This window comes from Schistocerca nitens, chromosome 3, assembly GCF_023898315.1.
Source record: "Schistocerca nitens isolate TAMUIC-IGC-003100 chromosome 3, iqSchNite1.1, whole genome shotgun sequence".
Taxonomy (NCBI): domain Eukaryota; kingdom Metazoa; phylum Arthropoda; class Insecta; order Orthoptera; family Acrididae; genus Schistocerca; species Schistocerca nitens.
The window spans coordinates 478,946,755-478,962,315 of NC_064616.1; the positions used below are offsets into that span (position 1 = coordinate 478,946,755).

Below are 15,561 nucleotides of genomic sequence, written 5' to 3' on the forward strand. Positions count from 1 at the left end.
TGAAAAATGAACACTTACCTTCATTTGGCATCACATTTGGGCTGCACTCACCAGTGGCTTAGATACTTCATCCTTCCGTAAGTTTGGGGGAAGGGGTGGGGGTGGTGGTTCAGCTCTATTTAGTTGCAATACTTTAACAGATCATCATTCCAAAATATATATACTGGTAATTGTTTAGAAGTGGAAAAAAAGTTTCATCTACTGACCATGCTGATATGAATGAATGCAAATTAAGTAAAAAAATTCTGTGTATGAATGAATTTATTTATTTCTTTTGTTCATCTTCCATACACTCTTGTCAATCACTAACACATGGAATGAGAAAAATTTTAGATTATAGTGGTTCACAATAGAAAATTATAGATGTACAGCATGAATACTATGTAGGGACAAAATAATTAAGACTTATGGACACCAAGGCCAAACATTAACAATAACCACATTCTTGAGACTTAAGTTTCATAATTTTAGGAATAATAATGATAAATTTTGAACAACATTAATTATTAAATTGCTATTTTATAATCTCCAGGGTAGTAATGGAAGGTCTTTAAGTGGGACACTAAAAGAATGCAAATAAAACACTGCACCATAAAGTTTTGTGTAGGAAGAATGCATATGAAAGCACTGTAGTAGAAAAATGGCAATGCATATAGACATTATATTAGGTCACCCTGTAAATTGCAAGTAATTACCAACTGTAAGTGTATGTTATGTGGCAAAAATGTGTCAAGTGGTGTTGGAATATGATCTGCTAACATTAATTAGATTAGGTGAGTGAAAAGCAATTGTGACAGGCTTAAGCTTTTTTAATATTCTTTTATAAACAAATATATTCAAAAAGCCAACAGAAGGGCATACCTGAGAGTCCACCTCAGATTTTTTCTCCTCAGCAAAGATGAGCTAACAAGAAGGCACTTTATGGCACAGAGCAAGCATCTATTTAAAGAGCTCAGTAATTAGTCAACCTGAGGATTAGTGGCACTCAATAGTGCTTGTAACAGAAGTGAGAGCTGTTCCAGAATTACATTACTATTAGATGAGGAGACCTGCCAATCATTATACACAAAGGCCATGAAAGTACTGCAAAGCCCTCCCCCACCAGCTTCTCCATTTGTATTGGTAGTAAAATATATGCAAACATGATCTACATAAGAAAATGTTGAGAGAACAACAGTTATAACAGCTGCAGAGAAAGTAGTAAACTCAGAAAAAGAGGGGCAATTGTCACAGCATGCACATCTGCACTCATAACAGTGACAGTAGTAGAAGACAGAGGAACACCACGAACACTACGTGAAATCGAAGTTTGTCTACCTAAAGAATGCATAAATACTATAGTAGCTTTTTCAACAGTAACAATTAATGAATCATTACAAATTGGCAGATTTCTCACATGTATCACAAGCTAAAGTAATAACTTCAGTATACAAAGAAAAGTATTGCAGAGAATGTAGAGAACTATAGAGCAATTTTGCTCTTGTCTTCCATTTATCACCAAAACAAACTAACCTTGTTTGCAAAAAAAGTGGAGTCTGCTATAGCACAGTTTGTGTAAGTTTTTCTCAAAATAATAAAGGAAGGTGATCAAAATGGCATTGTCTTGTCTTTGTCAAAGGCATGTGCCATGTTTGCAGCACATTCCGAGTTATATGACATGCCCAAAACACTACCTCCTTTATATTCCAAATAAGAATTTAGATGAATTTCATCTACACTCAAAACAACATTGACATCATTGCTGTTCAAGTATTGAAATTTCTGTCTTGCATAGGACAGGAAATTACTTCCCCCAAGCCTTTCGTGAGATGGATTCACATTAAATTTGCTGCAGACCCTACGCAGAGTGCTTGGATGTGGCATTTTCATTAATGAGCTGCTACGTAAAAAATTGTAAGCATGAGATGAAATGGAAAATAGCAAACAACACAGTATCATAAATGTAGAACTAAACCTATGATTAAATTTCTTTACATTTATGAGACTAACTTGTTCATATATAAAGTCTACCATCTCCTTTTCACTCTCCTGTAAACTGTCTTTCAGCACTCCTAGACTGTCTTTCACTATCTCTACAATACTATCTATAGAAGTTTCTGAGTGCCCACAATCTGTGTCTGAAAACTCCTGCAGTACACTGACAATTTCATGGATATTGGTTACAATTACAGGAAAAGATCTTTTTCCTAATGTCTTAATTTGTACATCTTTCTTAAACAATGAAACATTTAAATTACTATCTATAACGACAGAATGTGTGATTAATGGTGCTGGATTTCTTATTATCTTTAAAAAACAAACAAAATCACTGTGTTTTTCGATCACACTCCACTCGTTGGGCAAATCCACTTCCTTCGTACGCAACATCAACTCTTCTAAAGAACTGAAGCTGAAAGTGTTTTCATAGTCCTTCTGTGATGCTAAACTATATTGTAACGCTGCAGCTAACTGCTCATTTTCAAGCCTTTGCTTTTTCTCCTCTGGCCCTTCACGTCTACTTTCTTCCTTTGAAAGGTAGGAAGGACAGTTTGGGAGTAGTGATGGAACTGCATGTGGTCTCAAACGTGGTTTGAGAAGGGGGGCTCTTAATAACTGACCAGTCCTTTCATCCACAATTTGTGTTTCCCAAATAACATCATCCTTGTGGAAGTGAACATGACATACCTGTAATTAAAAATGAATAAAAAATGAAAACTGTGCTTACAACTGAATGTGATGACAATATTAATAGTGTGAAAACAATTTATGAATATAAAGTTAGTTTCTAGTTCTAAAATACAAATAGACTCCCAACTAAAATGCAGAATACTCAAGTGATAAATGTGGCCATGGCATAGTAACTCTATAAAACAATAACACTTCAATATCAAAACACATGCAGTTACATGTCATGGCAACAAGCTCTTAAAGAGATGGTGAAATGAAGAAAGTACTTTCCCCATCAAAAATTACAAACATTGACTAATGTTTGTAGCATGATTCAATAACAGTGACAATTTTTTTTATAATTTAGCCTTGAAGCTCATATATTCACAAGAGGGGTGGGACTTTTGCTTAATGTCTTGCTCTATTCCCCCCCACCCCCCACCCCACACACACACCTCGGACACAAGAAAGCATGATGACACCAAACTCACACAGGTGTAATCCATAGAAGCAACTGTGACACAGTAACAGAATAATACAAAGTAATTGTCACACTGTGTAACCTTTAGAACTATGAAATACTTAAAGGTAGTGCTTTTTATCAGATAGACACTGTTTTGCTTTTGATATCAGTTCATAACTTACATAAAAACTGACAGTATGATGAACTAATACATTGCCACTTATGTGCTACCTATTAGGCTAAACATGAGCACACAATTGCTTTCAAGTACTGAAGCTGTGTATCTATAAGACAGCTGTGTAGGTCACTGGCATGTATCTGAAATTCCAGACCCAGAAAGTAAGAATTTGTAAAATCCACAAGTATTTTTTATGTTTTCACAGTTTCTCCCTTTGCATTTTGTGATGGCCTGTTAATCCATTCATGTACCCATTCATTTTTCCTGTCTATGGTTCACTGTTAAGTCTAAAGCCTACTATATTCCCTAATAGTAACATTCCTTGCAATGACTTCAAATTCCCACCAATAATTTATTAAAAACAAGCGACTGAGACACTGTTTTTACTTCATTTTCAATTTCTGGGTAAACCACATTACTTGTTTTTGAACAGGCAACTTCCTAAAGACTTTTACAGCAAAAAGAAACACTAAATACAGAAGCAGAATACATCGAAAGTCGTCTGTATCTTAAGTGCACGTACTTAATTATAAACCGACTTTTATTCCTAACAACAGGCAGCATAAACAGTAAGTATAAAGATATACTGAGATATTTAACTACGTAAGTATGACTGTGCTTAGGCTATGCTGGTTGAACTTACAGAATTCATATAACCTATACCAGCTAAACTGTAGAATTGCCAGGGCAAGAAAACGAAACGCTATTTAGTTCGGCACTTATTCAGTTAAGATCTATTAGTCAAAATGTCGCTGACCTTCCTTACTGCATAAGTGCCTATTCTGTGTTAGCACACTTAACCTCTTTTAAGAAATAAACAAAACAATACTTACTCTTGAACTTGAAGAAGGAGTGAAGTTATGTCTGCGAATACGTGACAACCATTTCTTCCTCGTTGCTTCATCCTCCGGAAATTTAAACACGGTTACTTTTGGTCCACCGTCGTAATTTCCTCTACAATTCGGCACACAACAACGATACGGCATTTTGCAGGCAACGAAATTTTCACAGCAAAGAAAAACAGATCACCAGTTTAGTGCACAGAAACTAAACAACCAAATCACGTACACTAACGCAGGAACACCATTCACTATAATACTAAACTGACGCGTAACTCGCCGAACGACTATTCACAAGCACTGTTCCGTGAAACTGTTGAAGAAGGGACTATGTGTGTAGCCATCTTGTGACGTCACGCACTACGTAGACAGGCTTTCTTTTACAGGGGGTGCTGGACCATTACGGCACTCCAACCCCAGTTCTCGATACCAGTAATATCGTACTACTTTTCAGCGAAGTAACAGACATATTTTTGTGACAATATTCACATTTGGTTTCGTTAATGTATAGGTACTCCGATGTATCGATATATTACAGTGATATGGTTCTTGTGTGTATTCATTTCTGTGAAACTGTCATAATCTTTGACTTACTTGTAACCGTTGTTTCACTTTGCAGAAGTTAAGTTGTTATTTCACTTTGTAAAAGAACAGTCAAGTCTTGTGTTTGGTTAAAGTGGAAATTAAATATATGAAGATTGATACAAAACTGTTTTCTTAATGATGTGACAATTAAGAAGTAGTATATGTGAATTTACAAGAAGTTTAATAAAAATGTGGATCGTGAACTACAAGTCAAAAATTATTTCTACCATACAATTGTTCTGATCTGGGATTGTTTGATCATTAAGAATTTCCTGAAAAACCCATTTGTTAGGTCTTCAAATATTGCTAAAATACAGATCTGGACCTTCTAGCAGTCAAAGTGGAATCACCCTAGAATTAACAAGATGAGCCATAACAAGTTCGACGATATCTACGTGGGAATTCATTCAAGACAAGTGCCAAAATTAATGAGTTTTTTACAGTGACTTCATTATTTCCATTCTGACGATACCATCCACAGTCAATAACTTTCTTGTTGCCCGATACAGCGAACATAAGCTGCGTGAGTAACATTATTAATCTGATTTCTAACCTACTTTGCAAGTGGTGGCGTTGATAGACTAGGCAACCACAAACATTTTTACGTGAAGGCACTGGCCGTCTTGTCTCACAGTGGGATAAACGTACACTCCTGGAAATTGAAATAAGAACACCGTGAGTTCATTGTCCCAGGAAGGGGAAACTTTATTGACACATTCCTGGGGTCAGATACATCACATGATCACACTGACAGAACCACAGGCACATAGACACAGGCAACAGAGCATGCACAATGTCGGCACTAGTACAGTGTATATCCACCTTTCGCAGCAATGCAGGCTGCTATTCTCCCATGGAGACGATCGTAGAGATGCTGGATGTAGTCCTGTGGAACGGCTTGCCATGCCATTTCCACCTGGCGCCTCAGTTGGACCAGCGTTCGTGCTGGACGTGCAGACCGCGTGAGACGACGCTTCATCCAGTCCCAAACGTGCTCAATGGGGGACAGATCCGGAGATCTTGCTGGCCAGGGTAGTTGACTTACACCTTCTAGAGCACGTTGGGTGGCACGGGATACATGCGGACGTGCATTGTCCTGTCGGAACAGCAAGTTCCCTTGCCGGTCTAGGAATGGTAGAACGATGGGTTCGATGACGGTTTGGATGTACCGTGCACTATTCAGTGTCCCCTCGACGATCACCAGTGGTGTACGGCCAGTGTAGGAGATCGCTCCCCACACCATGATGCCGGGTGTTGGCCCTGTGTGCCTCGGTCGTATGCAGTCCTGATTGTGGCGCTCACCTGCACGGCGCCAAACACGCATACGACCATCATTGGCACCAAGGCAGAAGCGACTCTCATCGCTGAAGACGACACGTCTCCATTCGTCCCTCCATTCACGCCTGTCGCGACACCACTGGAGGCGGGCTGCACGATGTTGGGGCGTGAGCGGAAGACGGCCTAACGGTGTGCGGGACCGTAGCCCAGCTTCATGGAGACGGTTGCGAATGGTCCTCGCCGATACCCCAGGAGCAACAGTGTCCCTAATTTGCTGGGAAGTGGCGGTGCGGTCCCCTACGGCACTGCGTAGGATCCTACGGTCTTGGCGTGCATCCGTGCGTCGCTGCGGTCCGGTCCCAGGTCGACGGGCACGTGCACCTTCCGCCGACCACTGGCGACAACATCGATGTACTGTGGAGACCTCACGCCCCACGTGTTGAGCAATTCGGCGGTACGTCCACCCGGCCTCCCGCATGCGCACTATACGCCCTCGCTCAAAGTCCGTCAACTGCACATACGGTTCACGTCCACGCTGTCGCGGCATGCTACCAGTGTTAAAGACTGCGATGGAGCTCCGTATGCCACGGCAAACTGGCTGACACTGACGGCGGCGGTGCACAAATGCTGCGCAGCTAGCGCCATTCGACGGCCAACACCGCGGTTCCTGGTGTGTCCGCTGTGCCGTGCGTGTGATCATTGCTTGTACAGCCCTCTCGCAGTGTCCGGAGCAAGTATGGTGGGTCTGACACACCGGTGTCAATGTGTTCTTTTTTCCATTTCCAGGAGTGTATTAACACTTATGGCGATTACTTTTGAAGTAATAAGCAGCTGACTTACTTCTCTTCCATTTGTCTCTTTTGACTGCCCCTTATACGCGAAAGAGACTTGGTGGCTGCATGGCCTGGAAGTTGACAACGGCACGCAGAGCGGTGTGCTGGCTGGCCCCTGGCCACTCCATATCACGTCCGTATAGCACACACAGCGCAGATGAACCTCAACTCACAACTAGAGCGAGAAAATATGGCTACAAAGTTGTAGGAAATCTTCCATCTGACGTTTACGGATCTATGTTATATGTACGGAATGACATCCAAAACTACAAAGTGGTCGAATGCGCGGTGCGGGAAGGTGTGGAATCCATGGTAATCGAAGTCTCTGGAATAAAACCACAGTCTACAAACCTCATAATGTTACATGGTCCAACCCTCCCCTACCAACTATTGGGCATCCTGGAATCTATGTCGGCGATTTTAATTCCCACCATACGAACTGGGATCACTCAACAAACAACGAAAATGGAGAGATCCTATCCGAGTGGATTGAATACCTACGGCTCCACCTTGCCTATGATGCTAAAGACCTGAAAACATTCCGATCTACCCGTCCGCAAAGTGAAACTAACCCAGATCTATGCCTCATAACAATTGATCAAAGCCGGCCGGTGTGGCCGAGCGGTTCTAGGCGCTACAGTCTGGAACCGCGCGACCGCTACGGTCGCAGGTTCGAATCCTGCTTCGGACATGGATGTGTGTGAAGTCCTTAGGTTAGTTAAGTTTAAGTAGTTCTAAGTTCTAGGGGACTGATGACCTTAGAAGTTAAGTCCCATAGTGCTCAGAGCCATTTAAACCATTAGCCAACTGATCAAATGATGAATCCTCTACTACATACTAAAAGGGTATTACCTGGTTTCTCCCGCACACAACACCGCCCAGTATTACTGAGCCTTGGAGTGCAACTCCCCCTAATTAGATCCACACAGAAACCAAGATGGAATTTCAGAAAAGCAGACTGAACAACTTATGCCAAGGAAGTGGATTCACACCTGCGGTGGGTCTCACCCTCTGCAGAGAACTATACACGGTTTGTGAGTGTCCTTACTGCAGTAGCAAAACGTAACATCCCTCGTGGCTATAGGAAAGAATACATCCCTTGTTAGAATTGTGAAGCTGAAATGCTTTATAACGAGTTCCAAAGAAGATACTGACATAGAAAAGCAAATACTAAACGCCATAAATGAAGGCAAAAGGGAAAGATGGGAACATACAACAAAAAACCTGGACTTCATCCGATCTAGCAGGATGGCATGGTCTCTCTTACGCCAGTTGGGAACACCAACACCCCTAATTAATAACAACCCTAAAATATCTCCTTCACAAGTAGCACTACAGATAAAACGATAGTAGATGATATCTTCGAGAAAGAGATTAAAGCAGAGATTAAAACTATCGACAGCCAACTCCTAGAATATTCGGTTTTCTCTATTCCGTTCACAGATCTGGAAATGAATAACGTGATAAAATCTCCTAAACTGAGGAAAGCCGCCGGTCTAGAGGGAATATTCCCTGAATTCATCAGACACCTGATCCCCTCCGCCCGTGCATGACTTAGACAATTCTACTGTGACAACATGGACACCAGCCGGGTCCCCTATCAGTTCAAGATAGCCAAAATCCTCGCAATCTTAAAACCAGGAAAGCCACAGGATGACCCAGCTAGCTATTGGCTAATAGCCCTATTGAGCATTTGCTACAAGCTATTAGAAAGACTGTTGTACAACAGAATATATGACTCCATAGATAGACTAATTCCCGCAGACCAGGCAGAATTTAGGAACAAACGGAGCTGCTGTGAACAAGTCGTTGCCTTAATCTCATACACTGAGTCAGGCTTTCAAGGGGCCCAAAAAACCTGCGTGGCTTTTGTGGACCTCTCGGCCGCCTATGATACCATCTGGCTCGACGGACTCATACTGAAGCTGAAAAAAGCGATCCCTTGCCGCAAGACAACTAAGCTTCTGGAAAACACGTTGAAAAATCGCTACTTCAGAGTGAACGTAGGTCAATCTACGAGTAAATCCTACTCAATAAACAATGGACTCCCACAGGGATCAGTGTTGGTTCCCCTTCTCTTCAACCTATACATGGGTGACATGCCAGCAACTAAATCGCAAAAATTCTGCTATGCAGATGACATTGCAATATCCATTCACAGCAAGACATTCGAAGAGGGGGAAGCTACTCTGTCAACGGACCTTCAGCTTCTTAACCAGTATTATACGAAATGGAGGCTCTGCTCAAATCCAGATAAAACTGAGGTAAGCGTATTCCACCTGAACAATGATGAGGCAAGACGAGAGTTACAAGTAACATTCTGCAATGAGCGATTGATGCACAACAGCCATCCACAATATCTAGGAATCACTCTTGACCGGTCACTAACCTATAAAAAACACCTAGAAATAACCAGTCAAAAGATAAAAAATCGAAATAACATATTAAGAAAGCTGACTGGAACCTTCTGGGGAGCTCAAGCTAACACCCTACGCACCGCAGCACAATCTCTTGTTTACTCGGTGGCAGAATACTGCGCCCCAGTCTGATACAAGAGCACACACACGAAGAAAATAGATGTCAAGCTTAATACCACCATGAGGATTGTCTCAGGAGCTCTGCAATCAACTCCACTTCCCTGGCTTCATGCCCTTTGCAATATAGCTCTCCCCTCCCTCAGAAGGCAACAAGCAGCTATTCGAGAATGGAAGAAAATTAATGACCCCTCTGTCTCTGAAGATATACCTATGCGAAAAATATTGGACCATCTACCAACTACCCGCTTAAAATCCAGGAAAACTATATGGGGAGACGAAGTCCTCAAATTCCCAGAAAGGTAAGACATAGCAAGGGATTGGAGGCAGTACTGGTCGCTGAATCATCACCATCCTCTCATCGCTGATTTTGATCCTTCGATACCGGTGGAAAATGGCTCTGAGCACTATGGGACTTAACATCTGTGGTCATCAGTCCCCTAAAACTTAGAACTACTTAAACCTAACTAACCTAAGAACAGCACACACATCCAAGCCCGAGGCAGGATTCGAACCTGGCACCGTAGCGGTCACGCGGTTCCAGACTGAAGCGCCTAGAACCGCACGGCCACACCGGCCGGCCGGTGGAAGGTATGCAAATGCCCAGAAGAACTTGGTGCAGACTTAATCGTGTGAGGACTAACCACGGCAGGTGTAAGGCCATTCTCGACAAATGGATACTCACTGATGACCCACGATGCGACTGTGGTGCAGAAGAACAAACAATCCCTCACCTGATCTTCGAATGTCCTGCGAGGAGGTTAGAAGGCAAATGGAGCGATATCATGAATGCTACTCCACGTGCTGTTCAGTGAGTGACCTGCTTAGATGTGGACTTGTAATAGTTGCAGTGGCTGTCTCCCTAATCTTTCGCATATTGTTGTTTGCAATCAATCATTTAATAATATATTTGTAATTCTTTTATTACATTAATTAATAGTATGTGTGCAATTTTACTCTGTAGATGGCATACGCTAAATAAATAAATAAAATCACGTCCGTATGAGGCCACATGGCGAAGACTGACACGGTGGCTGGTCGACATCTCACGGGCTTCAGGGCCTGAACATGGAGTTTAGTTTACATGTTCAGAGACAGTGTTCAAACTGCCGTATGACGAAATTTGCTTTGCATATGATTTTATTTTTATTTATTTATTTGTTTTTTTATTTTTTGTGGGGCGCTCAATTGCGCACATACAAAGTCCCAATCTTTACACATTCCAGTCTAACCATTTTAACGAATGATAATGAAATGATGGGGAAACACAAACATCCAGTCCCCGGGCAGAGAAAATCTCCAACCCGGCCGGGAATCGAACCCGGGACCGCAGATTTTGCTGAAAATGTCGTCTGCTTACATTGAAGCATAGCTGACATCTGCGTCTAACACGCTCAAACACCCAGGTGTTTCACAAATAACGGCTGCAGCTTCAGGCAAACGGCAACCGTACATAAAACGCTTCAACTTCCCTCTCAAAAAGAAGTCCGTAAGTTTGAGATCGGGAGAACTTGGTGGCCAAGGTAACGGTCCATCTCTCCCAACCCAACAATCGGGAAAACATTGTCTACATGATTTCTTACGTCAACGAAGAAGTGTGTTAGGGCCCCGTCATGCTGGCATCAAATCGTATAGTCGCCATCAAGAACCTGTAAGCGTCAGTACTAACAATAATAATGTAACTGTTCATCCAGGGACGTGGACGCTGATGTCAGTAAGGAAAACTTACCCTTCTTAGCAGTAAGACGTAATGGTATTGCATATCAGATTCCAGTGTCTACGTGTTGGAAACGAAGCAGTCAAAACCAGTGTCAGCGTTGGCCTAAGGGTGTTCCAACGTCAAACTCTTCAATGGCCCCTAGCGGCGAAACAGTGTACCTGTGAATTTTGGTCTCCCCTAAACGCTCTAAAGATTTGTATACCTGTATAGGTGCAGTAATGTGTCGCGACAAGGAAGGTTCCTTTGTTAAATAACAGAAACTGCTACAACTGCTACGCCTTAGAACCTGGTGTTGTGTCATAAATGAAGGCGTATTTTGCTGTGTTCTCTACTTTATGATACCGCCCTGTGAATGTTACTACCTCAAGCAGCAGTTTCAGACTTTCTCCACTCACAAGACAGACGCCTAGTCAAGTCTCTCCCCGAATGAGCCACTCAGGATTACAACGTTCGTGATGTACTCTCGCGAGCTTGTTGCCGAGAATGGCCTCCCTGGGTGACTCATTCGGATTTATCTAACCGCATCCGCATTTACAGTCACAAACCACGGAGTTTTTATTTCCCCCTGAGCAGCCGTGCAGTTCTTCAGACACGTATAGTCAGTCCTCCTGCGTGTTTGCTTTACGGAAGCCACTGCTTGCAGTTTTTGTGCCCACTGGAACCCATTCACATCTACCTTCACCTTCACTTCGGCCAGCAAGTTCTTCCATTGTGCTCTTTCCGTTTCATGCTGTGCCGTAGGTTTGGATAATATTGATTCTAATATGTATATCAGTGAGAGCAGAGAGGGGGAGGACAGGCTACACACAATTCAGCAATCTAGTTAAATGAGTGCTCGCTGCTCTCCTACTCTGCTTTATGATGTCCACATCAGCGATACTCCACGATATAGTGACACGCTATTAAGCCCGTCGCTCACGTAATACATCCATCAGTTGCGACCAATCGATCTATTCCAAATCGATTTCTTCAAATGAAACCTGTTTCGTTCATCATACCTTAAATTCTACGTAATAAAAGCGGGTTACGATGTAACGAAACAGATACTTTCGGCCACTACATAAAACTGCTCGGAATTATCTGCCCCTTTCAAATCGATCTTTTACACAGAGATGCAGAAGTTGAGGGATAGCGATATGCACGTATACAAATGGCTGTAGTATCGCTTGCACAAGGTGTAAAAGTGCGGTGCATTGGCGAAGCCGTCATTTGTACTCAGGTGATTCATGCGAAAAGGTTTCTGATGTCATTATAGCCACACGACGGGTATTAATAGAGTTTGAATGTGGAATGGTAGTTGGAGCTAGACGCATGGGACATTCCATTTCGGAAATCGTTACAGAGTTCAATATTCAGAGAACCACAGTGTCAAGAGTGTGGCGAGAACACCAAATTTCAGGCATTACCTCTCACCACAGACAACACAGTGGCCGACGACCTTCGCTTGAGGACCGAGAGCAGTGGCATTTGAGTAGAGTTGTCAGCGGTAACAGACAACCAACACTATGTAAAATAACCGGAGAAATAAATGTGGTACGTACGACGAACATATCCGTTAGGACAGTGCGGCGGAATTTGGCGTTAAGAGGAGGTTTACTATCTTTGGCCCGAAAAAAGCATGTTCTTTGACAATTTTTTTCTCACGATGTGTTATAGGTATCAATGTCAAATTTGGTCAAAATGTTTATTCATATTTTCTCTACAAACTGGAATTTTTTCGACCGGAAATTTCGAAGAGCAAAGGCGGGAGTGCTATCGGAACGAAACAAAATTTCGATGTAGACCTCCACGCGCATAGGAAACAAAATGGTGGCCATTTGAAACAGCTGTTCAGATGTGTGTGAAATCTTATGTGACTTAACTGCTAAGGTCATCAGTCCCTAAGCTTACACACTACTTAACCTAAATTATCCTAAGGACAAACACACACACCCATGCCCGAGGGAGGACTCGAACCTCCGCCGGGACCAGCCGCACCGTCCTTGACTGCAGCGCCTAGACAGCCCATTTGAAACAAAATAGGTTTTTTTTTCATCGATGTTTCGAACTCGTCGGCCAAGTAAAACTATTTATAGTTGATGGATCGGAATAAAAGTGGTACAACTCCTAGACAATTTAGTTAGCTTCGTCTGAAACAAAGAATCAGTAGATTTGAAGTTACCACACCGCGCGATTAAAAAAAAAAAATCATTTCGAGAAAACGCGTTTGAAGTTTTGACTACATATAAATGCAATATTATGCAACTTACGTTCAATCTGCTATTCCGGGTCCATAAACTTGTCCTTTCTCTTCGTCATAGAGGGCGTTCTGATCGATCTGGGCCATCCTGCGCTGCTCCAGAGCCGCTCGTACGGGCGGTGACAAGCTGTTTTCGGCCGCTTGAATCCGGTGGTCGTCCGAATGCTTGGCGAACTGCGTCGAATAGAGTCCCACGGTGACGTCCATCGTTGTCATGGTCTTCAGAATTGCTGAATAGCCTTTGTTGAAGCTGCTCACTGCCAGGAAAGTCGCAATCTCCACAGAATTCGCGCCAGAATGCAAATGCTTGGGGGCTAACTTCCAAACACATGCTTTCAAACTTTCATTTTAATTTTGTGTGTTTCCTCCCAAGCACTGGTACAATAACTCGTCCTTCGATAGGGCCTCGTAGATCGAATGAATCACTTTTTGAACTTCTTTGGAGAGCGGCTGGTCGTGTTGATATTCGTCCAGCTGTCCGATAGCCTCTGCAATGCGCCACTCGCACCAACTAGTTTCCCCAGCCAGACAATTTTGGTGTTGTGGGTGGTCATCCGTCGAACACTTGTGGAAATACGTTTCCCAAATTGCCTTCTTCATCTGTTTCCCCAATTGGAATGCCGTCGGATTGCCAAGCCGTAGTACGTCGTAAGTTCCTTGATCGCTTTATAAGTTGTACTCATGGGCAAGAACATAGAATAATTTTTCATTGTATACTTACTTTTCCTGTCGTCCAAGTTATCGTATACTGTGTGTCTTTTAGAAATTAATCGCAGCTTTACTGTTGTAGTAGAAATTACAACATCTTCTACTTCGCACTGACGTAATAGGTATTATGGTGAGGGAAGGGGGGAGGGAGGGGCCTGGGGGGAAGGGTGGCGGTTGGATGTAGCGTTCCATAACACTAATTCTGCAAAGTGTGGATGAAGACACCGGTCATCTTAATGTTGACAGTTTTTTAGAAAAGTCTTTTGTAGCAGTTTACTTATTTTAATCGAAGCACGAGTCGGGCGTGGTGGTCTAGTCGGGGAGTGCGTGCCAGGAAACCGAGACGCCGCTGGATCGAATTCTATTGGAATTTTCAGCCGGTCTTCCACCTACCCTTCACTTCTAAACGATGTCAGGAGGCACCAGGAGCGACACGTAGTTCGGATTCCACGTTCTGCTGTAGGTCCCCTTTCTGCGTGTGGATAATTGGGTTAGATTAGGGACACGCAAGTCGCTGAAGTGGTGTCCGATTGAAGGACTTGCACCCAACCAGTGAGCCACACGAAATCATTATTATCATCGAAGCAGGAGGACAAAATACCTGAATTCCGATTGCTGGTTTCTCTTAATAAACGATGTTTAGCTACTGTGAATTAAGTAAAACATTGGTAAAGATACATCTATATGTTTTATAACAGTTTGCCTAGACAAAATCAAATTCTCTGGCCGAACGGAGTCGTTTGATGTGTGGCACGATAGCATTCTGTTCGGTTTTTATTTTGGCATCTTTCTGTTTTTGTATGGTTTTAGCCTTTTCACCCTCGTTTCAACCTGGTTCAATCAATGTTTCATAAACAAGATTTACGCGCGATAAGAACCGACAATTTGTACAGGACTTCCAGTGTCAGTGGGATGCACTCGCTCATCTGTCTAATGAGCTATCAAAGTAACTTAAATTTACATGAAACCAAATTTGACTCATAACTCACGTTGTAGTTCTAACGTGGGGCTTATTTGACGTCATGAGAATGACGTCACTTGGCACTAGAATTAAAGCAGCAACATTAGTTGACGTTGCGCACTTGGGCAGTTGTGGTGACAGTTTTCGCACGGTATGGACAAGTGCAGCTAGTAGACGCTTCCACAACTACGGATGTGACGGTTTTTAAAACGGCGCTGTATTATTTTTGGTAATAAACAGATCAGCCTAATAACGTACTTTGCATATTTCCACTCAATAATGTCTTATGGAATAGTTTTCTAGGGTAACTCACCACTTAGACATAAGGTATTGATTGCACAGAAAAGAGCAGTGAGAATAATTAGAGGTGTTCACCCGAGGACGTCATGTAGGCACCTTTTCAAAGAGTTAGGTATTTTAACTGCACCATCAAAGTACATATATTCGCTAATGAAACTCGTTACAAATAATCCATCTCAATTCCCGAAGAACAGTGATGTTCATACGTACAACACTAGAGGGAAAAATGACTTTCCCTATTCGTTATTGAAGCTGTCAGTTGCTCAAAAAGGAGTAC

At 42.6% G+C, this 15,561-nt stretch overlaps 2 protein-coding genes across 8 annotated transcripts in view; one reads left to right on the forward strand and one right to left on the reverse strand.

The window, feature by feature from the left end:
* The window catches only part of LOC126248405 (uncharacterized), a 447,623-nt gene that overhangs the window by 200,824 nt on the left and 231,238 nt on the right, over window positions 1-15,561 (forward strand). The gene's annotated exons all lie outside the window — the stretch shown is intronic.
* On the reverse strand, window positions 244-4,494 carry LOC126248407 (uncharacterized). The gene is made up of 2 exons (XM_049949360.1): window positions 4,121-4,494; window positions 244-2,664 (listed from the first exon to the last, which is right to left on the reverse strand). The coding sequence occupies exons 1-2, from the start codon at window positions 4,271-4,273 to the stop codon at window positions 1,588-1,590; spliced, it is 1,230 nt and encodes a 409-aa protein (XP_049805317.1). The 5' UTR covers window positions 4,274-4,494; the 3' UTR covers window positions 244-1,587.